General features: G+C 36.4%; 2 protein-coding genes across 3 annotated transcripts in view; one reads left to right on the top strand and one right to left on the bottom strand.

The window, feature by feature from the left end:
• Positions 1–14,450, top strand: part of add3b (adducin 3 (gamma) b) — a 30,898-nt gene extending 16,448 nt beyond the window's left edge. For both annotated transcript variants that reach the window (XM_056476912.1, XM_056476911.1), the window contains exons 7-15: positions 3,929–4,072; positions 4,313–4,411; positions 6,836–7,006; positions 7,133–7,393; positions 9,538–9,654; positions 9,756–9,845; positions 10,237–10,354; positions 12,437–12,544; positions 12,665–14,450. In XM_056476912.1, coding sequence (XP_056332887.1) covers positions 3,929–4,072; positions 4,313–4,411; positions 6,836–7,006; positions 7,133–7,393; positions 9,538–9,654; positions 9,756–9,845; positions 10,237–10,354; positions 12,437–12,544; positions 12,665–12,987 — 1,431 coding nt within the window. In that variant the 3' untranslated portion in view covers positions 12,988–14,450. The remainder of the gene's footprint in view (positions 1–3,928; positions 4,073–4,312; positions 4,412–6,835; positions 7,007–7,132; positions 7,394–9,537; positions 9,655–9,755; positions 9,846–10,236; positions 10,355–12,436; positions 12,545–12,664) is intronic.
• A 977-nt stretch (positions 14,451–15,427) lies between these two features.
• smndc1 (survival motor neuron domain containing 1) lies at positions 15,428–22,650 on the bottom strand. Its single transcript, XM_056477683.1, has 6 exons — positions 22,499–22,650; positions 21,909–22,028; positions 19,050–19,192; positions 18,427–18,585; positions 16,209–16,362; positions 15,428–16,119 (listed from the first exon to the last, which is right to left on the bottom strand). The coding sequence occupies exons 2-6, from the start codon at positions 22,026–22,028 to the stop codon at positions 15,982–15,984; spliced, it is 714 nt and encodes a 237-aa protein (XP_056333658.1). The 5' UTR covers positions 22,499–22,650; the 3' UTR covers positions 15,428–15,981.
• Between the last annotated feature and the right edge of the window lie 1,800 nt (positions 22,651–24,450).

A 24,450-nucleotide genomic window follows, 5' to 3' on the forward strand; every position in this document is an offset into this window, starting at 1 on the left:
GTGCGAAACCGGAGAGCATATTCCTGTGTAGATAGAGTACCTTGCTTTAGATGATACAGCTGCTCTCCAGCGGCTACTTCCCCATCAGAACGTCCAAACACCTCTTTGAAATACTCCGTGAAGGTAGTGATGGAATTCATGACCGGCCCGGCTTGGTTCCAGATCGTCTCAGCCCATTTAAGTGCAGGCCCAGAGAGTAGTGATACGATGTAGGCGATCTTTGACTTATCTGTGGGATATAGAGAAGGTTGCATTTCGAATATGAGGGAACATTGTAACAGAAAACCATTGCACTCCCCCGCTCCGCCTGAGTAGGGCGCTGGTCGGGCCATGGGACTGGAAGGAAGGGCCGAAGAAGAAACTGTGGAGGCGGAAGTGCTCGGTGCTGGTGGTGCGTTGGAAAGTGGAGCTGGTGGCTGTAGAATCCGCTTCAACTGGTCCACCAGCTCTTGAAAGTGATCGGGGGTGCTCATGTTGTCGTCGTTATTGGTCCGGGCTTCTGTTATGAAGCGGACAGGAGACAGAGGTAAGGAAACGTTAGGGTGTTTATTAAATGACAACAAGGAGCACATGAAGGATAGCCAGGAGGATCAGGAATGATGTTGGGGTCTTTTCCTCCGTGGCTGGGTAACAGGAATACACGAGGATGGATAGCACACACCAGATACAGCTGACAGAGGATGACACAGACTTGGAAGGACTGGAAGACAGGACGATTCGGGTGGACCAGGAAGACTAGGAGGAATACAAAGAGAACAGGTAAGTAAAGCGTTTGTTTTAGCTGAGGATGACTACGCTGAGTGGTCGCTCAGTTGTCCGCTTTCGTCGAGACGAGCCCGGACAATGAGCGACTGGAGTGCTGTGCTTTTATCTGGTGCTCGTGAATGTGATGCAGCTGTGTGCTCATTAGAAGTCAGGTGAAGGTGATCTTCGTGAGTGGGGATCGTGAGAGCCTGACCAATCCGTGACAGTATGAAGCAAAAAGAAGGGATGAAGAGTCATCTTAATAAACTTAATTCTCTGCCATGTGTCAAGTCTAAGACAACAGATAATTCTATAAAACATCTTTTTTTGTATTTTATTGAATCGTCTATAGAATTTCATTCAAATAAAATTAATATTTATGCAAAAGATTTCTTAAATGATCTTAGCATCACTCCAGTTTTGTCTTAACATTGTTTTCCAGTTACATTTAAGGTTATTTAGAATAATAATTGTATAATAACAAGAATACTTTTATTTCTAAAAAATATATATATATATTTAGGGGGGTTGAGGGGACGGGGGTGCGTGCCCCAGTAGAGCTTTATGTCTAGCAACGCCCCTGGATGGGAGCCTAGATTAACATGTTGATCCTAGAACATGTTATCCATAACTAGGGCCAGACAGAATCAGCAGACATTTTTTGCTATTTCTGTGCAGAATTTTGTAAAAAAAAAAAATTAGCAGATTTATGCTGAATAATTTTGTGAGTATCATGACTAAAAATTTCATATATTAAATAAAAAATAATTTTATTGAATGTTTACAATGCAAATCCAATTAGATCCACTTATTTTGTAAACAAAGCAAGACTCTCATATAATATATCTACTAAAAGAGAGAAAATATCACTTTACAAACTGTATTGTAAATAAATTAAACAAACATTTTAATATTAGTCAATAATATTACTGAAATTAATTTAAAAGCAGAATAAATATGCATTTAGACAAGTAAATAAATAGATATAATATAAATAAATAGACTCAATGATGGGCTAAACCATTTATGGAAATCTGCAGATTTCTGTGTGCGCATTTTCCGTGTGGGCCTACCTATAACTAATCCCTACTCCTAAACATAACCCCAAATAATTACCAATATCAGAGGGGATAAATATTCATTCATTCATATTCTTTTCAGCTAAGTTCCTTTATTAACCTGGGGTCGCCACAGCGGAATAAACCGCCGGGATAAATATTTGAATAACAATAATATAGAAGCACTTAACCCTAACTGTAAGCCTAAAGCTAACATAAACTGTGCATATATCCCTAACATACTGTAGATGTTGATCCAGGAACATTTTCTACCTGCCAAATCACACTAAACATACACACATGCTCATTTGTACAGACCACTGCCCAACATATTAAGTAGAAATATATGATAACTGAAACTGATGACAGAGATACATTAAGCACTGTTTCCTTCTTCTAAAAGTTACATTTGAAAGTGTGTAAGCAAATTGAGTGAGCTAATGGCTAACAACAATGACTAATGTTACTCGCACAATGCTCGGTATATACAATTACACCCCTCACAAATCTCTCTTTTAAATTCATATTTTTAATAGGAAGCTTTACAAAATTATATTTGTGCATATACATTAGATTAGTCAGTACTGAAGCCAAATCTGTAGCTTACCTAACAAAATAACTTACAATAACAGTCCAAAAACTAGTACACCCAAATTTATATGGTAGAGAAAAATATTGAATACAAATTTAATTTTGTAGTTTGTAATTTATTTTTGCTTGAATTTATTTGTATTTTCTTTTAATTTCTAAATATGTTTGGTGACTAAAATATTATTTTAATAAATATATCTGTTTAATAAATCTGGTTTGTTTAAATCAGGGGTTACCAAACTTGTTCCTGGAGGGCCGGTGTGCTGCAGATTTTAGCTACAAACCCCAATCAAACACACCTGAACAAGCTAATCAAGGTCTTACTAGGTATACTTGAAACACCCAGCCAGGTGCGTTGAGGCAAATTGGAGATAAAACCTGCAGGGACACCGGCCCTTCAGGACCAAGATTGGTGACCCCTGGTTTAAATGCACCAAAACACATTGCCTATATTCACTGAGAAATGGATCAAAATATTGATTTTCAAAATGGGCTGTATTCAATTTGTGTTGGACACTGTACTATGCAGACCGTATCAGTCTCCCTTTCACAAGTGTGTGAACTCTTAATATAAGCATTTGTGAGTGAAGTTTGATGTAAGCTCTACTCACAAATCCTCATCATAAACAACAACAGATGTTGCATGATTTAGCAGCTTCAGTGACTATAACAGTTTATTGTGAAGTTTTTGGTTTTGGGTCTTCTTCTGTACATTATGTTGACAAGCAGTGTCTAGAGATGTGGCATTTTGCAAATCTCAGACTTGATTTATTAAGAAACAAAGCATTATTGTGCACTTTAAAGGAGACCTATTACACAAAAATATCTTTTATAAGGGGTTTAACCAAAGTTGTGTGGCAACAGTTAGGATGCACAAATGAACACTGATGTCTCCATAGACTACCTTCTTTCTGAGCCACTTCTTTTCATTTTTTCACAGAGATAACATTTATCCTGCTTTGAATCTGCCACTATGCTGATGCATAGGTGTTTATAGCTCCATCCTCTTTTGAAAAGAGGGCTGGGAGCACAAACTGAATTTAAAGCAACAGCCACCAAAACAGGCACAATTTGGATCAAAATCTAAAATGAGCAGTTTCAAGAGTTCTAAAAAAATATCTGTGCTGTATTTTGATCTGAAACTTCACACATACTAGGACAGTGTTTCCCAACCCTGTTCCTGAAGGCACACCAACAGTACACATTTTCAACCTCTCCCTAACCAAACACACCTGAATCAACTTATCATAACATCAGAAGAGACTCCAACACCTGAAGTTAATGGGTCAGAATAGGAGACATCCAAAATATCTACTGTTGGTGTGCCTCCAGGAACAGGGTTGGGAAACACTGTACTAGGGATCTCAGAGACTTAGGTCCCCTTAAGAACTTTCATAAGCAGTTACATTACACACTGCATGGAAGGTAAAAAAAAACATAATTGGGCACTTGAATAAAATCATTACATTTTTAATAATTAAATAATTCTGTGACCTTTGTCTGTCTACTGCACTAACTTTCTGTATGTCCTACAGGTCTCTTCTATGAAATGTGGAATCTTACCCATTACCCATGAGGCTTTGCTGCTGGGGGAAGTGTCTTATTTTAGCTACCATGGTGATTTAGCTGACGAGCAGGAGAAGATGGAGCTTCAGAAAGCTTTGGGTCCCACTGCCAAGGTGACAGCTAACCGTTGGCATGACAACTATTAGTAGTTCACTACAGTACAGCATGGAAAAGCTTAAAACAGAGGAAAAATAGCCAGTTCTATCTGTTTACAGTTAGAATCCTTTGTTAGGGCATTTTATAGTTATATTTATACATTGTATGTTATAACTGTAATATAGTAATGCTTTGTGTGCATACTGGGATCCATTATAATGGATTTACAACAATAATGCAATTCTGCTTGTTTGTAGGTTTTAGTCCTGAGGAATCAAGGTTTACTGGCGTTTGGAGAGACGATAGAGGAAGCTTTTCACTATCTCTATCACTGCCACCAAGCCTGTGAGATACAGGTAAATACACACATTTAAAGATAATTATGGGATAAATAAATACTCAAATATGGAACTGATGAATTGTGAAAATTTAAAGGAGTGCAGGCACAAGCTAAATGTAAAATGAATGTAGCACAACAGTCTGGTTCATAAGGTAAAAACTGATTGATTTCTTATAATAACTGATTAACCTTTAAAGACAGACTTGTTGTAAGGTTGTGTAAGCTTGTATATGTCAGCCCAAAAGTTCAAGGCAGAATTGTTAGCCTTCCTGTGAAATTTACTAATTTATTTCCAAATTTTCCAAGTTGCTGTTTAATGGAGAAAAGATTAGGCAAGTCATTGAACAACAGTGGTTTGTTCTGTATCCATTACCAAATTCTTAAAATGGCTAATAATATTGATCTTGAAATTATTAAATAAAAAAATGCTTTAATTCCAGCCAAACTAAAAGAAACAAGACTTTCTCCGGTAACAAAGTACAACATAGCAAATTGGCTTGCATTGTTAAACATTAATTGGTAAATATTTGAAAAATAATTAACATTTCAAAGAAGAGCTAATAATTTTTGCCCTCAGCTGTATATGTTTAACCTATTTTTTTTAAAACAATCAAGTTTAACAATGGAACTCATGTAGAAAAACTACATTGCCCTACTGAAAAAAACTGCTTAAACCAGCCTAGGCTGGTTGAGTGGTTTTAGCTGGTCGACCAGGCTGGTTTTAGAGGGGTTTTGGCCACTTCCAAGCTGGTTTCCAGCCATTTCCAGCCTGGTTTTAGCTGGTCAGGCTGGGAGATAACCAGCTAAAACCAGCTTGACCAGCCTAGCCAGGCTGGGAGCCCAGCCAAAACCAGCTATGTCCAGCTTAAACCAGCCAACCAGCCTAGGCTGTTTTAAGCTGTTTTTTTCAGTAGGGTGCCCATAAAGCTAAACAGAATTCGCCCAATTAGAGAGTCTCACCAAGCAAAGTGTCCAAAAAAGATCTTTAGCCCACTTCCACCAAGTGCTACAAATGATATGATCAAGCTGGCCTACTTACACTTAAAATATTCGCTTATATGCAAATTTTACAATAAACTTGAAGTATATTATTTATATAAATGCAAGACTGTTTTTTTAAATAGCTGGTACATTTCTCCATCATTGCTTTATGTGATTGTAGATCTTTGTCATATTAAAGGACACCTATTTTACCCCTTTTACAAGATGTTAGATAAGCCTTTGGTATCTCCAGTGTGTCTGTAAAAAACAGGCATGACCAACACTGTTTCTGGAGATCGACCTTCCTGCAGATTTCAGTTGCAACCCATATCAAACACACCTGCCTGTAATTATCAAGTGCTTTTCAGGTCCTAATTAATTGGTTCAGCTGTGTTTGATCAGGGTTGGAGCTGAACTTTGCAGGAAGGTCAATTTCCAGGAACAGGGTTGAGCACCACTGCTGTAAAGTTTCAGCTTACAATATCCATCAGATAATTTATTATAGGCTCCAGAATCTTCCCATTTTGGTGTCTGAATACATTGTCGCTGTTTTTGTAGCCTGTGGCTTTAAACGCAAATTAACTGCTTCTCTCCGCCCACCATTCCCACGTGTGTGTCTGCTACTCATGCAATACGTCAGATAAACAGCAGTCAGTGATAGAGACAGACACGGATGAAGCTAAAATACAGCTCATTAGTCAAAAATACCAAGTACGTTTATTCAAGCCTTTCTGAAACGACAAGTCTCACACAAATGCTGTTTGCACTACACACATATGTTAGCATATACTGACACCATGTGGCCATGGTGATTATAGCAGTCAAGAATTACACCAATTTTACTCTTTATTACAAACATGCTCCGTTTTAAAAAAGGTTTTAAACTTATAAAACTTATAAAAATCACAGAGAGTTGTGACAAATATTTTAATCCCAGTTTATTTGCAAAATAAACTGTTCTGTAGACATGGTGTATACAAGTTATAATAGAAACACAGTGCCTGTCAATCAATTTAGTGGATGTGGAAAACCGCACTCTTACGTCACGTTGCAGTGGGCCTCAAAATCACTGTGATTTGGGTCCTATTTTAAGGTCAGGAAATTTTTAAAAAGAGGCTATTTGTGTTTATATCACTCCAATATGACTGTGGACACACTATACCTGCACACAGTTATGTCCAAACAGCTTACTAAAGTTGAATTTCATCAAAGGTGCCCTTTAAAGTAAACTTTTATCTTCCATTTATGTTTTTAGATGAAAATACCAACGTTTGAACTTCAGACAATTTTAAAAATATTATACATTCTACATATTTTGGACTAGAGTACATAGAAATGGATTGACAAACAAGTTTTTTTCTCTGTTCTGAATCATTCCCAGGTCATTTTAAACTCCGCCAATACATTAACAGAACAGTAAATCTGTCATCCAGCATCATCTGTGTTTGTTTCTCTTCAGGTTAGCGCTCTGCTATCTGCAGGTGGCGTCAACAACCTGTGTGTGTTAGACAGAGCGAGTCTAAAAACAGCTCCAGCGAAAAATCCCGGTGGACAAATGCCAGACGGACAGATCAGATGGAGGGTTGGAGAGGCAGAATTTGAGTCGCTTATGAGGATGTTAGATAACTTAGTGAGTGGGTTTTAAGCTAATCTCTACCAGACATGTTAGCAACAATTAAATGTTGTCTTTCTGACTTCAATATTAAACAGTAAACAAACAATAGTCCTGCTAACATTCTGGCTCATGCTCGTCCAGGGTTACAGAACAGGTTACACTTACCGCCATCCCATAGTTAAAGAGAAGCCTCGACACCATAATGACGTGGAGATCCCAGCAACCGTCACTGGGATGGCACTAGAGGAAAAAGACGTCTTTCCACAGAGCCCTCTGCACATCCTGGGACAGAAACGGGACAGAGAGAGGATACGATGGTTGAATTCACCCAACAGCTACTTAAAGGTTGATGTACCAGAGGAGTCCTTCAATGGGACCTGCAGCCCCCGCACCAAAACTACGGTATCACTGCATATGCTGATTTATGAACATGCCCACACACTACATGCTTATATTGAGGATTTCATATGGCTGTGGGTTATCATGTATGAATTGATTTGAACAAATTGAGCTTCATAAATGGTTAGCACTGTCGCCTTACAGCTAGAAGGTCGCCAGTTTGAGTCCCAGCTGGGCCAGTTGACATTTATGTGTGAAGTTTGCATGTTCTCCCATGTTTGCGTGGGTTTCCTCCGGATGCTCTGGCTTCCCCCACAAGTCGAAAGACATGCTGTGTAGGTGAATTGGGTAAATTAAATTGTCCGTAGTGTATGCAGAGTCCCCGTGAGGAAAATGTCTTAAAGGGGTGGTCCAGATTGTATTTTTAAGACTTGATTGTGTTTATGGGGTGCAAAGCAATGTGTGCTCATGCTTCATTTGTGAAAAATCACATTACTTTTCCATATATCTTACTTTAGTTATATGCCCTCCAGAGGCTCTGATTGGTCAGCTAACATAATGTGCTGTGATAAGCAGATCAGCTCCATATCACCAGGAAGCATCTCTGCTATAACATTACAGCATATCTGGCTACGCCCCTTCACTGTGCGGGGTATATGCTCGTAACTTGAAGGGTTTATGACATCATTAACCCGGATGTGTTTTTTGTAGTCCCCGCTTTAGACTTTCCTGAAGCTAACTCTTTAAAAGCCAATGTCTCCCTTTGCATTGAACTATGAATGTCTTACATTCAGAGATGTTGTTTATGTTCACACAGCTACATTACACATTAACTAAAGTTTCAAATATGATATCGTAGTGGACCACCCCTTTAAATTTCAAAAACTAAATTTTAGGCCTTAAAAAGTCTTAAACTTACTTAATTTTAAACGAATCTTAATCTTCCTCTGTCCAAGGGCGGAAAGAGATACAATTTACAGTAGCTGTTTGACATTTTCTACAGCAATTTCTCCAAATTAAATTCCCTAATCAGGGAAAAAAACTAAAACAATTACACAATTCCTCATGATAATAACAGAGCAACATTCATTAATTTTCTTTTCAGCTTAGTCCCTATATTAATCAGGGGTCGTCACAGTGGAATGAACCGCCAACTAATGGCAACCGACCGGGCCATTAGAAATAATTAGTATTTAACCCTGTATAAGTCTAAAATTTAATTTATAATGGTTTTAAAAGGTCTTAAAAAGTCTTAAATTTGACCTGATTAAACCTGCAGAAACCCTGTGTGCGTGTGTGTGTGTGTGTGTGTGTGTGTGTGTGTGTGTGTGTGTGTATGGCAGAGTGTATAGGTATTTCCCAGTACTGCGTTGCAGCTGGACAGGCATCCGCTGCATAAAACATATGCTGAAATAATTGGTGGTTCATTCCACTGTGGCAACCCCTGATAAATAATTGTTAGCCCAACACTCAACCCCCAACCTGGAGGACCAGGACATGCACACATACGCTATGGACAATTTAGCTTATCGAATTCACCTACAGCATGTCTTTGGACTGTGGGGGAAACCAGAGCACCCAGAGAAAACCCACGAGAACACGGGAAGAACATGCAAACTCCACACAGAAATGCCAACTGACCCAGTCAGGGCTCAAACCAGTGACATTCTTGCTGTGAGGTGACAGCGCTACCCACTACACCACCGTGTCACCCATCAGTTATTATAGTTCACCCAAAAATAAAAATACTGTCATCATTTACTCACCCTTTACTTTTTCCAAACCTTTATGAGTTTCTTTATCATGTTAAACTCCACAGAAGATGTTTTGAATGAAGCTGGAATCCTGTAACCATTGACTTCTACAGTTAATCCTACAATGGAAGTCAATGATTACAGGTTTTCATCTTTCCTCAAAACATCCTCTGTAGTGTTCAGCAGAATAAAGAAACTCATAAAGGTTTGGAACCACCTAGGGGCGAGTAAATGATGAGCAATTTGTCATTTTTGGGGGAACTATTCCTTTAATATGTTGTTCCCTTGTATTTTTCCCATAAGCATGTTACTTTGTGTTATCACAAATGAAAACACTTATAGGTTTTTAACATTCCCCAAGCACGACTACGCTAATATCCATGGAAAATCTACCACAACATGAATATGTTTGAAAAAAGGGCAAATTACAAATTACTTCATCTATTTTTTCAGTGGCTGAAGTCAGAAGAATCAGGCAGCTGCAAGGACACCCCAATTAAAATTGAGGACCCCAACCAGTTTGTCCCGCTTAATACTAACCCCACTGAAGTACTGGAAAAAAGAAATAAGGTATGTGTGTGTGACTGAAAAAAGAGAAGGCAGACTGAACAGACTGTGTCCACAGATTGTGTTCACTTCACTAAAGCACTGCTCTATTTGTGGTGCTTTAGATTCGAGAACAGAACAGAGCAGATCTGATGACAGCTGGACCCAAGTCTCAACTGCTGGCAGACATTGTTATTGACAAGCCTCCTGGACCAGTGCGTAACCACACCAATAAACCCCACCACAGACACACATCCCAAATAAATACCCTTCAAAAGTGCTCTTAACCGCTGTTATAGTTCATAGAACTTTGACAGGCGTTTAAAATGAAGACACTCACATTAATAATCCTCCAGTCACATCATCAGCAATCTAGAAAAAGCTGTTATATACTCCACACAGGACCTCACGTCATGTGACTTCATGCTGAGATCACGACAAGCTAAAAGTCCCCTCACATTTATTAGTTGACTCAAAATTTAACAACTCACCTTTTTTTTGTTCTATTGATAGATGTCAATAAGTCCAAAACCAATGTCAAGGGAAAAATAACATGTATATAACTGAGAAACAAATGTCAGTCAATGCTTTTGCAATTAATTTCAGGCATTCATCTATGAGGATGAGGAGAAAACAGCTACTCTACCGCCCAACCCTTTCGACCAATCAGAAGCAGATCTGCAGGCATACACACAAACTGTGGAGAACAAGAACAGCCAATCAGGTACATTCAGCAATGAATAAAAGGTGACAGAACTGCAGCCTCATTGAAATTCATTGTCAATACGATTTAAAAAAATACTGTAATACTTTTTTCCGAAGTGAAACTTTTATAATATTACAAGTAATGTACTGTATGCATTTAAAATGTGTATTCGACCAGTAACCCTAAACAGTTACAAATCTGTCAGTACAGCAATAAGTAATTTTATAAATATATATTTATTTACTGAACTTTATTTTTTGAAATTCACATTGTAAACTATGAAAGGAATATAAATATAATCTTAAAAAACATTGATGCCAGAATTGTGTTTCATTGACTTGAAATAGGGCAGTACGGTGGCGCAGTGGGTAGCACAATCGCCTCACAGCAAGAAGGTCGCTGGTTCTGGCACTGGCTGGGTCAGTTGGCATTTCTGTGTGGAGTTTGCATGTTCTCCTCGTGTTGGCGTGGGTTTTCTCCGGGTGCTCCGGTTTCCCCCACAAGTCCAAAAATGGGTAAATTGGGTTAACTAAATTGTCCGTAGTGAATGAGTGTGAATGGGTGTTTCCCAGGGATGGGTTGTAGCTGGAAGGGCATCCGCTGCGTGAAACATATGCTGGATAACTTGGCGGTTCATTCCGCTGTGGCGACCCCAGATTAATAAAGGGACTAAGCCGAAAAGAAAATGAATGACTGAATAAATGACATGAATTTGTTATGGTGTTATATTTTGGTGCCTGTGTTTGTATTAGAATGTTAATGATGCTTTTTACAGTATTGATAGGTTCAGGTGTGTTCAAATGAACTTCGCACTGAGGATGAGCCTTGTCTCGAAAATGTTCATTTATTCATTCATTTTCGGCTTAGTCATTTTAGTACTTTGGGGTCGCCACAGCGGAATGAAGCGCCAACTTATCCAGCATATGTTTTACACAGCGGATGCCCTTCCAGCTGCAACCCATCACTGGGAAACAGCCATACACACTCATTCACACACATAAACTATGGACAATTTAGCTTACCCAATTCACCTGTACCGTCTTTGGACTTTGGGGGGAAACTGGAGAAAACCCACGTGAACACGAGGGAACATGCAAACTTCACAGAAAAACGCCAACTGATCCAGCAGAGGCTTGAACCAGCGACCTATTTGCTGTGAGGTGATTGTGCTACCCACTGCACCATCGTGCAGCTGTCTCAAAAATGTTTTTAATTCGATTCAAATTTATTTGTGTAGTGCTTTTCATAATAATTATCGTTCCAAAGCAGAAAAAGTGCACATTATTATTACATTACAGTCCAAATTATAAATGTTATGGAGTTGTGCATAGGATTGACTATACAAACAGTTATAATGCAGTTTTACAGTATATAATGACCTTCCAAATAGTACTAAATACTAATGAAGTGTATATGTGTGTTGTTTATGGTGTCTTTGAAGTCTAAAGGGGGGGGGGGGGGGGGGGGCATCATCTTTTTATAGGTCTTGGTTCTGTTCCATACTTTTGCACTCATGCCCCTGTTTCTATGGCCTAAGTTGATAGAATAGTTATGAATTTTAAGGTGATATAAGCGCTGTATAATCATGTGTGGATTTTAACTTTGGTCTTTTGTAGTTATTGTTTGGATCTACGGACCAATTTTTATATTGGACATCTGCTGATGCTCCTCTTTGGCGATATTATATATAAATATTGTCTATAGACGTACATACATGGATGCGTGTATATATTATTTGCATATGCTAATAAAAAAATATTTTATATGATTCAGTAAGTCTCAATTAATCGTTTAACAGCACTATATGATTTAATGTAGTGTTTCTCAACCACCTTCCTGGAAAACCACCAGCACTTCATGTTTTGGATGTCTCCTTTGTCACTCATTTCGGGTCTTTCAGTCTCTACTAATGAGCTGATGATCTGAATCAGGTGTGTTTGGTTAAGGAGACATGGATAATGTGCAGAGCTGGTGCTCCTCCAGAAACATGGTTGAGAAACACTGATTTTGTGTTCTTTTTCAATCTATGTTTAGCAAGACTACACCATCCACATCGGCCTTCAAAACAAAATGTATAACCCGTGTATTTTTCTATACAAGCTCTTCAATCAGAAGCAGATGAGGAGTTCACCGATGGAGAAATGACCACATATGATGGCTCCACCATATCACTGTCCATCTCGCCGCTCATGAGTCCTGAAAGAGGAGGTAAAGATGCCCTCGTGTTGTGTCTTTTCAGCTAATGGCTAGGATTAAACCAGCAAATTATCACACTGATAGAAGATTTGATGATTTCTCTGGCTGAACGGTCTTTCCTCTGGTCCTCAGACTGTCTCTCAGCTCTTCTGCAGAGCAGTGATGGCGATGACCTGACGCAGGATGAAGATCTCACTCTGCAGGTCACTGAGCTCAGCCTCACTAAGGAAATGCAGGTCTCAATCACCACCACCGTCGCCAACAACATCTCAGTCACCAGCTCTTCCGAAAGCCAGCAGAAGTCGCCCAAAAAGAAGAAAAAGAAATTTCGCACGCCGTCCTTCCTGCGCATGTCCAAAAAGAAAGAAAGGAGAGAAAAGGAGAAGACAACAGAGACAGAGAAAAAGCAAGAAGAAATGCAGATAGAGGAAGAAAAGGAAACCAAGAAGGACTGAGTTAACTTTTCCGACAGTGCAGGGGATTGTGGGTAATGTAGTTTAAGGAGGATCCTGGTGTTAAACACAAGGATTTATGGAGAGACAAACATCAGAAGTAAAGCAATGACTTGTATGTGTGTATGGTTATTAAACAGAATATTTCAATTCAACACTTTTTTTTGGTAAAGCCATATTAATAACTAGACAATAAAGAGTTAAAATGCCTAAAATGTTAGTGAACTGCACATAATGCACACTTAAACATAAAATATTGCACTATAGGAGGAATTCCAGTCCATATCCACAGATCCTGAACATGAGAAGTATTAGAAATGTGTTGATGGCTCTGCGTTGTGCTTGTAGATTAATTGATGTTGTATGCTGATTTAATCAGGTGACTGAAAATATGAAAGACGGTGTGCAAATGGATCCTGGAATATTAGATGTGATATGGCCATTCAGTGTGATATGAAGCTTATTTTTCACTTGCTTGGTTTCTAAATGGAGTTGTGGTTGATATCGCATTGTTATTCAAGTCATAGTTTTATTATAAACAGCGGTCTATGTTATATGTTGTTTATACAAACCCACTTTATTTTGATGGTCCGTTTGTTGAATTTAAGTTATATTGCATATCTACATGCCAATTAATTCACATTAGATTATAAGTAGACTGTTAGGTCGGGGTTAGTGTAAATTGACAGTTTCTTATAGTCAGTTAAATGTCTGTTGAAGGAGCAGTATCAGCATATATTAAGCATTCAGACTACTAATACTCAAATGGACCATCAAAATAAAGTGTTACCAAAATCTATATTGATAAATATGTATTATACAAAACTATTAAATACACCATTCATTGTAATCAGGGCTGGGAAATAAGTGATTACAAGTTTTCTGGATTACAAAATCAGATTCCAAAAATCGATTACTTGTAATTAGATTACAATTATGGTGTCTATGGATGGATTACAAAATTCGAATTATATATTGCAAGCGCTCTGGGGGTGTATATGATATGATTTAATGGAAAACAACCTAAAATGTCAAATTTTTAACAGATTTTAGCAGAAATCCTGACCTTGTTTGTCTATTAACAATGTGTTAACTCTATTAGTGCGCCATCTAAACCTTGAAAACACACACAAGTTGTGAGAAATCAAGTCAGATGCAAATGCAACGAATACAATCTATGTACTTTGTTTTCTGTTTGTCACAACATCTGTTTGATAGACATCTGGGAATCGAAGTTTCAGTCAATAGGTATTCAAGCCAATAATAGAGTAATATTTTAAAAATATATATAGTTTATGGAATTTCTAGGCATCGAATTTCCTTTTTGGAAGGACTGTCATAAATGCTTCAGTTTTCTCATTGTTTGTCTTCCATGTTCAAATACCGCTTTTGTAATCTGCAGCGTTTCATGGTCATGTGTGTAAATGTAATGTAACGGCTGTGAAATAAAAGTGTGCAACACAGGGTTTCTTCTGTTTTATCATGTCAAATTTAAGACTTTTTAAGATCCTTTTAAGACCATTATGAATGAAATTTTAGGCATTCAATGGATTCTTTTGCAAAAAGAAAAAAAAAAAAAAAATAGTTATTTCTTAGCGGCATACTTTAATGCAGGGGTCACCAAACTTGTTCCTGAAGGGCTGGTGTCCTGCAGATTTTACCTCCAACCCTAATCAAACACACTTGAACAAGCTAATCAACGTCTTACTAGGTGTACTTGAAACACCCTGGCAGGTGTGTTGGGGCAAGTTGGAGCTAAACCCTGCAGGGACACCGGCCCTCCAGGACCAAGATTGGTGACCCCTGCTTTAATGTGTCAATTCTTGGAAACTCTAGTTGTATACACTTTTTTTCAGAATATTTCTTTTTTTTTTAAATGACAAGTTTAACATTGTTGATAATATATTTATTATGGATGCAATTACATAAATAAACAAACATATATTTGTTGGCTTTTGGTCCAAATTGATTGAGTATAACTTCTATTTAACCTAATGTGTTTCTGATATAAAACCTTGTTTCATATTACGTCTACTCCACTTTACTTCTGTAAATAGTTTTTGTATGAATGGAAGATCATGTAAATGGATAAATTTCTCTGTTATTATCATGAAAAGTGGCGTAATTGTTTTAAGTTTTTGTTCTCTGATTTTATTGAGATGGATTGTTGGTGATTGGATAGATGTTGGTTTGATTGGGCAGCTTTACTTGGACAGAGGAAAATTAAGACCTGTTTAAAATGATTTAAGACATAGAACACAACATTTCAGTGAATTTAAGACTTTTAAAGGCCTAAAATTTTGTGTTTGAAATTTAAGACATTTTAAAAGTTTTTAAGACCCCACGGATACCCTGGCTACAGCTTAAAATGAATTTTATAACACTTCTCCTCAAATTATTATTTTTTTAATCAAGTAAATAATTACAAATTCTTCTACATATGTCAACAAATCAATTTTTATTCCTCTCAAATATGTAAATATAGAAAACTGAAAAGCAAATGTAACAACAAATGGACCGCAGTAAAATGCTTATTAGACACGGCGATGGCCAGAGCAAAACAAACCAAAAGATGACTTAATCTGTTCAACAGCATCAGTCTTCCCTACCTGGACTAAGTATGAGGGAGGCCAGTGCTTTCTGTATACATTTGTTCAACACATTATAAAATCGATCAAGCACAGTTCACACCCTCAAGCACTCGTTCAGAAACCTGGTCCTGACAGCTTGAGGAGAACCTGTAAAACTAACCAGGAGAGCTGTCCTTCACTGAGGACTGATGCTTAAGTTACAACACCCAGAGACTCGTTCAGTACAGAACAGCTCCAACATCCACAGACTACACCACCCACTATTAGTGGAAATATAACAAAGGGAAATGTGTTACTATATTCATTCAATGTCAAATCTGATGGTTTATGAATTCTAGGTGGGCTTTCGTTTATTTCATTTTTATGATGGGTGATTATAGACGAACAGACAGAACACAAGGGGACTTCACTGGGGCATTAAGTGCCTGACGTTATACTTTGAAGTGTCATTGTACTGAGTCATGGGTTTATCTGCGATTCCACATGTACCGACGCCAACCTTTCCATTCACACTCTCTGGAGAAGCGAATATACTCCTTTTAACCTAGAGAGAAAGATTAAGCAACATGAACATTAGAAAAGATTAAAAGACAACAACAGCATGATTAGTGAGCATTTTCCTCTCATACCCACCTGTCCTTTCTTATTTTTGGAATATGCTTTATTGTTAAACTGCTGCCATTTGGATTTCTGATCTTCTCTCTCCTGCTCCAGCTCCTTCATGCGCTGAACCTTCTTCTGGGCCTTTTTCTTCTTGTATTCCCTCTGCTCTGCCTGCAGCTCTTTCCTAAACAAAAATCAAAACATCAGAAACACAAACGTACAAAAACTTTTGTTTGTAAAACTTGATATGACTTTATATTTGTACAACTGCACATGCCAAAGGTAAAAGCTAAGAGAGAAAGTCCATTAGTCCAATACACAAAATTATTATGTTGTACCGTGATTGAAGATTGCAAATTAAACCTAGGCATGGGACGATAACATGTTTCAAGGTTTACCGCAGTTTAGAAGGTCACGGTTTTAAAGCTAATAAACTTCTCTGTTATATTATATCGTTCCTGCAGCATAAGTAATTTATTTTTCAACATGTCGTCAAGGAATATATTTTATTTATTAATTATTTTATTATTAATTTCTTTTCATTTTAGAGCAACAGTATATCCAGCAGCAAAAGGACCATCCACATTAAAAAACTACAGCCCGCGATTCAGAAAACAGTACTTTTACCCAAGATTACTGGCCCATGCCTATACAAGACAGAGAAGCTATGTTTCCATCCAAACATCCAAATAAACTTTATGCACAAAACAAGAATATTGCATAAAAAGATGTGCGAATAAAGCTGCGTTTCCATCTAACAAGTCAAAGAGAACCAACTCGTCACTTCCTGATTAACTGGCACCAAATTTCAAAAGTAAAATCATAATTTGCTGTCGTAGGAGAAGCTTGCGCCTCAGAAGACAATGCTGACACACAATGAAGATGTGGTGGCGTTTGAAGGTGTGAGACGTGGAGCACAGATGCTCTTGACAGTTGTGGAGGTCATTAATAATATAATAACACTAATACTGAAGTGGTTAAGGCATTTTAGAATGACCAAAACAACATTTTCGATGTTTAATAATGTGCTCAGCCTGCTGGTTTATCCATTTACACACATTTTTATCATCACATGATCTCTAATAACAAAATCACCACTTTTTTTAAGGCACATACTGGAATTTGTTCGGTAAATGTGTTTTTATTGTAGTTTATGCGCATCTTTTCTTATCAAAAAAATGTGTATCCTACTCAGTTATGCGCATGTTTTTATGCATATTTTTTAAAATTGATACGCATCTTGGCATTCCCAACAACTGATTTTTATGTGCATGTCCAAAATGCGCATAAAAAGTGGATGGAACAAATCGAAAAGGAAAAACATTAAACATCAATTCAATGAGCACTTATGCAAGTACATCAGAAAGTACTACATTTATTCAATGCATGTTTGAAAGTACAGAGATGTGTTCTTAGAATACTAAACAAAGCAGGATATCTTTTCCTGTTGTTTTGTTTTGGTTCGAATTAAACAACTGCGCAGTGCTGCACATTCAATAGAGTATAAAAAAAAATTGTTAAAAATAAAAATCACTGGATCTGTGAAATATGTCCATGTATAATCTAGCATAGGGCTGCACAATATTGGAACAATCTAACATTGCCATATTATTTTATTCTGCGATAAATATGGTGATATGAATACAATTTCACCAGATGAATTAATTAACTATTTTGGAAAAATATATTACTTTACATTGATTGGAATGATTAAGGGTGTGCATAAAATATAATAAACAATCTACAAGCATTGATAAATTCAATAAAGAAAAAGATACAAATTAAATAAACAGCGTTGTATTGTTTTCCAAGGAGTCTATCAGTATTCAGGTATACATTGATTAAATGCTCAAATGTAAAATAATACTGTATTAGTCTTCATTTTATAAATAATTCAATCAAATTATTTACAAATGGTACAATTTGTTATGCCTGAACGCTTTTAAACACATCACACGGTCACAGCCCTCAAAAAAAATACTTGCAAAATGATAAATTAAAATCCAGACTCAACACTGCGAATACTCACAATGTGACTATTGCGAACAATCACATGGCGATATCGATAAAGCGATATATTGTTCAGCCCTACTCTAGCATATGTGCATACATCTTTTAATATACTTTGGGTCTACCAACAGCCCATTTTTCATCATTTCTGAATGAAACTCAGCCCACAATTTTTCTTACAACACTGCAATTCTATTATATGCAACGTAATTTCCATACAACTCGAACATTTACTTACTTGGATTTGGGTTTTCCATCTATATCTTCTCTTATCCGGCCCTCCTCCACTTTTTTGAGCACATGAAGAGGCATCACCTCAGCGTTTCCATAGCCAGCAAAGGTGATAGCTGCTGTGCCGTTCTCATTGTCAATCTCCTCAATTTCTGCCTCATACACCCTGTCAATCACACACCACTGTAAGCAGGTGAGTACAAATGTACAATCCAACCCCTCTGGCATGTCCAAATGCAGCCGACCACAATCCCACCCTGCTCTTTTAAAGGGGCAGCTCTTCCAAATATGAAAGGTTTCTAATCATTTGTTCACTCTTCAGTTGTCTCAATCCTGTTTGAGTTTCTTTCTTCTGTCGAACACAGAAGATAATATTTTGATGTATGATGGAAACTGGTAACCATTGCCTTCCATAGTAATTGTTTTTATACTGTGGTGGGTGTTTATTTACCAGTTTTCAGCTTAAAAAATAATTTTTAGTGTTTAACAGGAAAAAAGAAACTAAAGAAAAAGTATTGGAAAAACTTGAGGGTGAGTAAATGGTAACTTTTTTGATGAACTGATGAACTGTCCCTTTAACAACATAATTCCCCAATATACCTCTCATCAGTGTGTTTGTGTAATACTCACTGTCCATCCTGGCTCCAGGTGGCCATGCAATGGTCTCCGACCCTCCAGCTGTGAGACGGAGCAACCGTCTCTGAGCTTTTGGTGCTGGTAGTACCCTCTGCTGGCTGTGATGTCAACAGGTCTTTTGTCAACTCAATCACCTCCTATAGTAATACAGAACAGCAATGATTTGATCACTAGACTTACAGGAAGAGTCACTTTATTCATCAAGTCAGAGGCAATCAGGTACTTCTTCAGGTACTACTTTTCCACAAAGGCAGTTTGGGATGTGTTTACAAAGTTGGCTCGGTTTTGCTGATTTGTCTGGTTCGGACCAAAAATATCAACCCAAATATATTTATTTTGTCATTTGTAGAATAGAATAGAAAGGAAAAGATAAATCAAAACAAACGGCATTGATGATGCATATTTTGCAATTTAACGTGATTTTTTTTCAGCTGAGAATTTCAACCTTAAATACCTCTTTTGCACAACATTGTTGTCTGTAAAAGTAATTGTAGAGTCTGTCTTAGATTATGTGTATAGTTTATGTATAGTTAGATTACCGCTGCAGTATGTTAGTTATGCATAAGTTTAAAATCGCTTTAGCATCCAGTGTTGTGTTCATATTTATGATTGTGTTATGTAGCACTGTGGTCCTGTGAGACTTGTCCATACATGGAGTAAAATGAAATATAATGCTTCAATTAAATGGTGTAGATGAATCAGACCCAACAATGCGGAGATGTTGATGAGAAAATCAAGTTAAAGGCAGATTCTGCTTGACTTGTGTATTCAGCATTGAACTCCAATGTGTTATAAATGTGATTGTTTTTTATTGCTATAAGTTATATTTTTTAAAGTTATACTGAATTAGATAATACAATTTAACGTAATGTTTTGTTATTTATTTTAAAATATACTGAAATAAATGAGGAATTTACCCATGGTAGCTTTAATGTAAAATTGTTTGGTGTATTTACCTTTGGCCCACGGCTCTCAATGATATTTGGTTTTTGGCCCTTCATATGAAAAAGTTTGGGCATCCCTGGGTTAAAAGATCAGTCAAACTGTCCCAAAGTTTGTCAGCGCCAATGTCCTTATGGATAGTGCATCAACATTTTCTCTGCTCCCCACACTTTCCTGTCTATAGTCTCCATTGTCATGCCTAACTAAATGTGAAAATAATCATTTTTAAAAACGTATCAAAAATGTTGACTTCATGTTCACCTGTCTTTTCAGAGGTCTGGCTCTGTTGATCCAGAAGTCAGCTTTCCCATCATGTACTCAAATGAACAGCAAATAACCCAGAGGTTGTTTTAATTCAACTGATCAAGTGTGAACACACCCCAAATGAAAAAAACTGGACCCCCAAAATACAGGGTACTACACCAAGTCTATTGTTTCCATACTGAATAACAGCAATCAACACACAAAGTATAAAGGTCCTTATAAAACTATTGAGGAAAAGTTGGTTTTATATTTGCACATTGGTTCATTTTTTAACAGTGACAACCAGTGACATTGTCCCTATATTGTTTATCACACTACTTTGCACTCTTTAATTGCTAACAGAGTTGGGTGTGACCCATTTCACAGTAACTTTATACTAATTACTGTATACTAATTACATTTTTGAAGAACGCAGTAATGTAATGAATTACATTTAAATTTTTTGTATTTTGGTTACTGTTACTAAAGTCAATGTAATTGCGTTATTTATAGTTTTTGGAAGAAAAAAATGCTTCTTTTAAATCACGTTTGCTGCTGCAATGTCAGTTAATAAGCATGTGCTTTTAAAAAGCTGGACAACGCAAGCTGAAATGTTTGCTGCCCAGAGTGTCTGCTTCTTCAAGTGGAAATACAGACATTATTTTGACTTCATTGAGAGTAAAAACAAAAGTATTGCTGTGAAATGCTGTCTATATCCAGTCTTTAAAGAACTTGACTCCTTTTAACTTGACCAGCAACTTGTTTAAGCACTTGAACAGAAGCATTCTATGACAACACTTGTCGCCAAGGAGGACACCGGCGCCCAAAAACACGGTGGCCCAACTCAGACTAAACAGGCTAAATTGGATTTTTGTGCAGGATCAGGAGTGAATGTGTCTTCTGTATATTAAGAGAAACGTAGCTGCTTATGGGGCTGTTCGCATATTGCGCCTTTTGAATGCGCTCTCATATTGGGAGCGCATTTTGTGAGCACTTCCATTTCCCAGGCATACTCAGTTAAAAACTGCCAGTGATGTGACAAGAAATGACCGATCAGCTTCATGCTTTGAAATATACACATTTAGATAGACTAAATACCACAGACACTGCAGTGCTTTTTTTCATACTATGGATGTCAGTGGTTACAGGTATCCAGATTTCTTCTTTTGTGTTAAAAAAGACAGGTTTGGAACAAGTGAATGATGAGAGAATTTTAAGTTTTGGGTGAACTCCAAGTCTTTTGAATATGTCAAGCTGCTGTGATCAACCCATTGTAATGCTTCTCAGTGAATATTAAATTACTGAAAGAGCTGCAGTTTATTTTGTATTTTTATAGGTATATTTTAAATGTTTTAAAAGTAACTTCAAAGTAAAGTAATTAGTAATCTGATTAGTTTTTACATGAAGTAATTAGTAATGTAATCAGACTACAATTTTCCAGTAGTAATCAGTAATTTGTAATCTTGTACTTTTTTTAAAGTATCTCAACACTGATTGCTAATATGATTTCCCTATTTAGAATTTGCAAAGCATACTTTTCTGAAATATATTATTAAGGAGAAACTCTGAATGTGTGAATATAAAACCAACATTTCCTTAATAATAAAACTTAAATTTCCCTTCAACTCTAGTAATGTCTCACAAATACTGAATAATTGCGCCCCAAACCTGAAGGTCCTTCTGTAGTTTAAGCAGATCTTCATTATCTGGATCTATAGAAAGCGCCGCTTCCACTTGCTGCAGCTGAGCTTTATAATTGCTCAGTTGCTTCATCAACTCTTCAGACATCTGAAAAATCAAACATTTTTAATGTGACAAGTGAAACATGCCTCAAAACATCCACCTTATCTCATCATTCTTATAATGTTGCAAACTCATAACCTGTTGTTTAATATCTTTATTATCTAAATCCTAACGTTACCTAAACAGTTTTTACAAGAATACTCCCGTTTGTTTATTGGTATATTAATAACTCGTATATTACAATTTACTATTTATTCGCTTATGATGTCGTAAGTAACCTGTTATGATCTTTACACGTTAAAGGGAACATATTTCAATATTTAATTGTTAAATACTCCTCTCTTATTACAATTGTTTACCCATTCACTGAATATCAGAAAGCGTTTGTTTTAGTTTCAACTTATATGCAAAGCAGCGATTAATGTATAAAGCGAGCGAAAGGCCTCGCGCTCGGCAGAAGCCATGTTTATGTTTATAAACAGGAATAGAGGATTGTTCTGTAACATGAGTCTTACCTTTAAATATTCCGAGTACAATATTTATATGAAAAACAGATGGCTTTGGGTATTTAAGTGTCCATGTACGATAGTATTTTCGTAAAAAGAAATGCCGTTATTGTTGCGTTTGTATCTCCTCTCGTTCTCGTCGCCTCGACCTTTTCCCGGATGTGACGACACACTCTCGCAGCTCGCTTGAACATAGTGTTGTCGCGATGTTACCAAAGCAGGAGAAATTTTGCTATTTTTAACAGTCTGTGCTTTGCCGTCGTTAGCACCAAGTGGAGCAAAAGTATATAATAACAACAATAATAATAACATAGTATTATAAAACAAACAGCTAGTTAATTAAATTAGATTAAAACTGGATTATTAAAATATTTATCCAAAGAATATAACATAATACATGCAAATCAGATAAAAGATTCAAATAAATTAAAAAATATTATTTAAATACAATCAATAAATACAGTACAATACAAATACAATGCAGTTCTATACTGAGTATACAAATGTAATAACATAACTTAAAATACATTAAAATATTTATTTAACACAGAAACGATTGAAACCCTGAACTACACTTACTCAAACAAAAAATCATGTATCTGCCAAAAATTTTATTTATTACTTTATTGAGATTATGCTTTATAGTTTTATGAACACCAATATTGTCCAGCCTGTGACTGTTACATGAAGAATGAATCTATTTTAATTAATCTTTCATTATTGTTGTTTCCATACTGACGATTACGTTAACCATAGATAGCCATCTATCTATACAGGCAGCCTGCTGAAAGGGGTGGTTCTTTTTTCTCAAAAAGTGGACTTTTTTGCAGTTATTCACCTCATTTTCTATTTATAGGTATAAAAGTTCAATATTTTAGCTGGATTCTTTTTTTAAAGTACCAAAAAATATTTCCTAAAGATTTAGAATAAAGAAATATGGAAAAAAAATGATTACATCATATATCATTAGGAAAAAAATTGTAGCCAATTGTCATTTATTAGGGATATAATAAACTGGCCAACACATTTAACTTTCCTCAGTCATAATTAGGCTATTTGAATAATAAACAATTAAAACATAATAATAATAATAATAATAATAATAATAATAATAATAATAATAATAATAATAATAATAATAGAGCTTCATGTTTTTTCTTGTTTTTCTTGTAAAAGGTACATATGATAATTCATGGATAACAACTGAAACCTAATTAGTATTAAAATAAATTTTACTATAGGCTGTTTTTGGTGCTTCACACTTTTTCATTGGTCATTTTTATTGTTTCAAGAATAAGGTCTGAGATTTAGAATAAAAGTTACTCGTTAAATGTTTCTCTAATAACAATAAAGTCGGTCAGTAGTGTACGTCAGATTCTGCATGGTCTTACAGTTTTTTTCTCAGTGGCTTTGGTGCATTTCTCACAACACTATTTACATTTGCACAACAATTAATGCATTTCTCAAAACAATTAGTCATTTGTGCACATCATAGTAGCAGTTTCTCATTCCTTCCAACAAATTGCAAATGCTTTTGGACATGCATCAATTGCTTTCATACAACTCTCTGCTGTTTTATAATTTTATCATTCGCTTATGTCATGTCAGTCAAAATTAGCTAAACTTGTGAGTGCTTGTGAAACATGCTTTTGCAGGTTATCAAGGTTTTGTAGTTTCTACTAATTGTTTTGAGAAATGCACTAACATGAAATGCATTAAATGTAAATAGTATTGTGAGAAATGCACCAAAGCCACTTTTAAAACTTTTATAAAATTTGCTTGACAGATTTTGACAACTAGTTCAACATTTCTGTGTGTAATGACTCAAGTAATGAATTGAGGACTATTAGTTTAATATGGAATGACTATTCAGCATTCACAAGTTTAGTTAAGCAAATGATAATGTTATAAAACAGCAGAGAGTTGTGTGAAAGCAGCTGATGCATGTCCAAAAGCATTTA

The sequence above is a fragment of the Danio aesculapii genome, chromosome 17 (assembly GCF_903798145.1).
Source record: "Danio aesculapii chromosome 17, fDanAes4.1, whole genome shotgun sequence".
NCBI classification, from domain to species: Eukaryota; Metazoa; Chordata; class Actinopteri; order Cypriniformes; family Danionidae; genus Danio; species Danio aesculapii.

Coding starts and splice junctions, on each gene's coding strand:
- smndc1 (XM_056477683.1), bottom strand. CDS start 22,028: ATGTCTGAAGAGTTGATGAAGCAACTGAGCAATTATAAAGCTCAGCTG. Junction 18,586..19,049: donor ACCTGGAGCCAGGATGGACA/GTGAGTATTACA, acceptor TGTGATTGACAG/GGTGTATGAGGCAGAAATTG. Junction 16,363..18,426: donor GATGGAAAACCCAAATCCAA/GTAAGTAAATGT, acceptor ATTTTTGTTTAG/GAAAGAGCTGCAGGCAGAGC.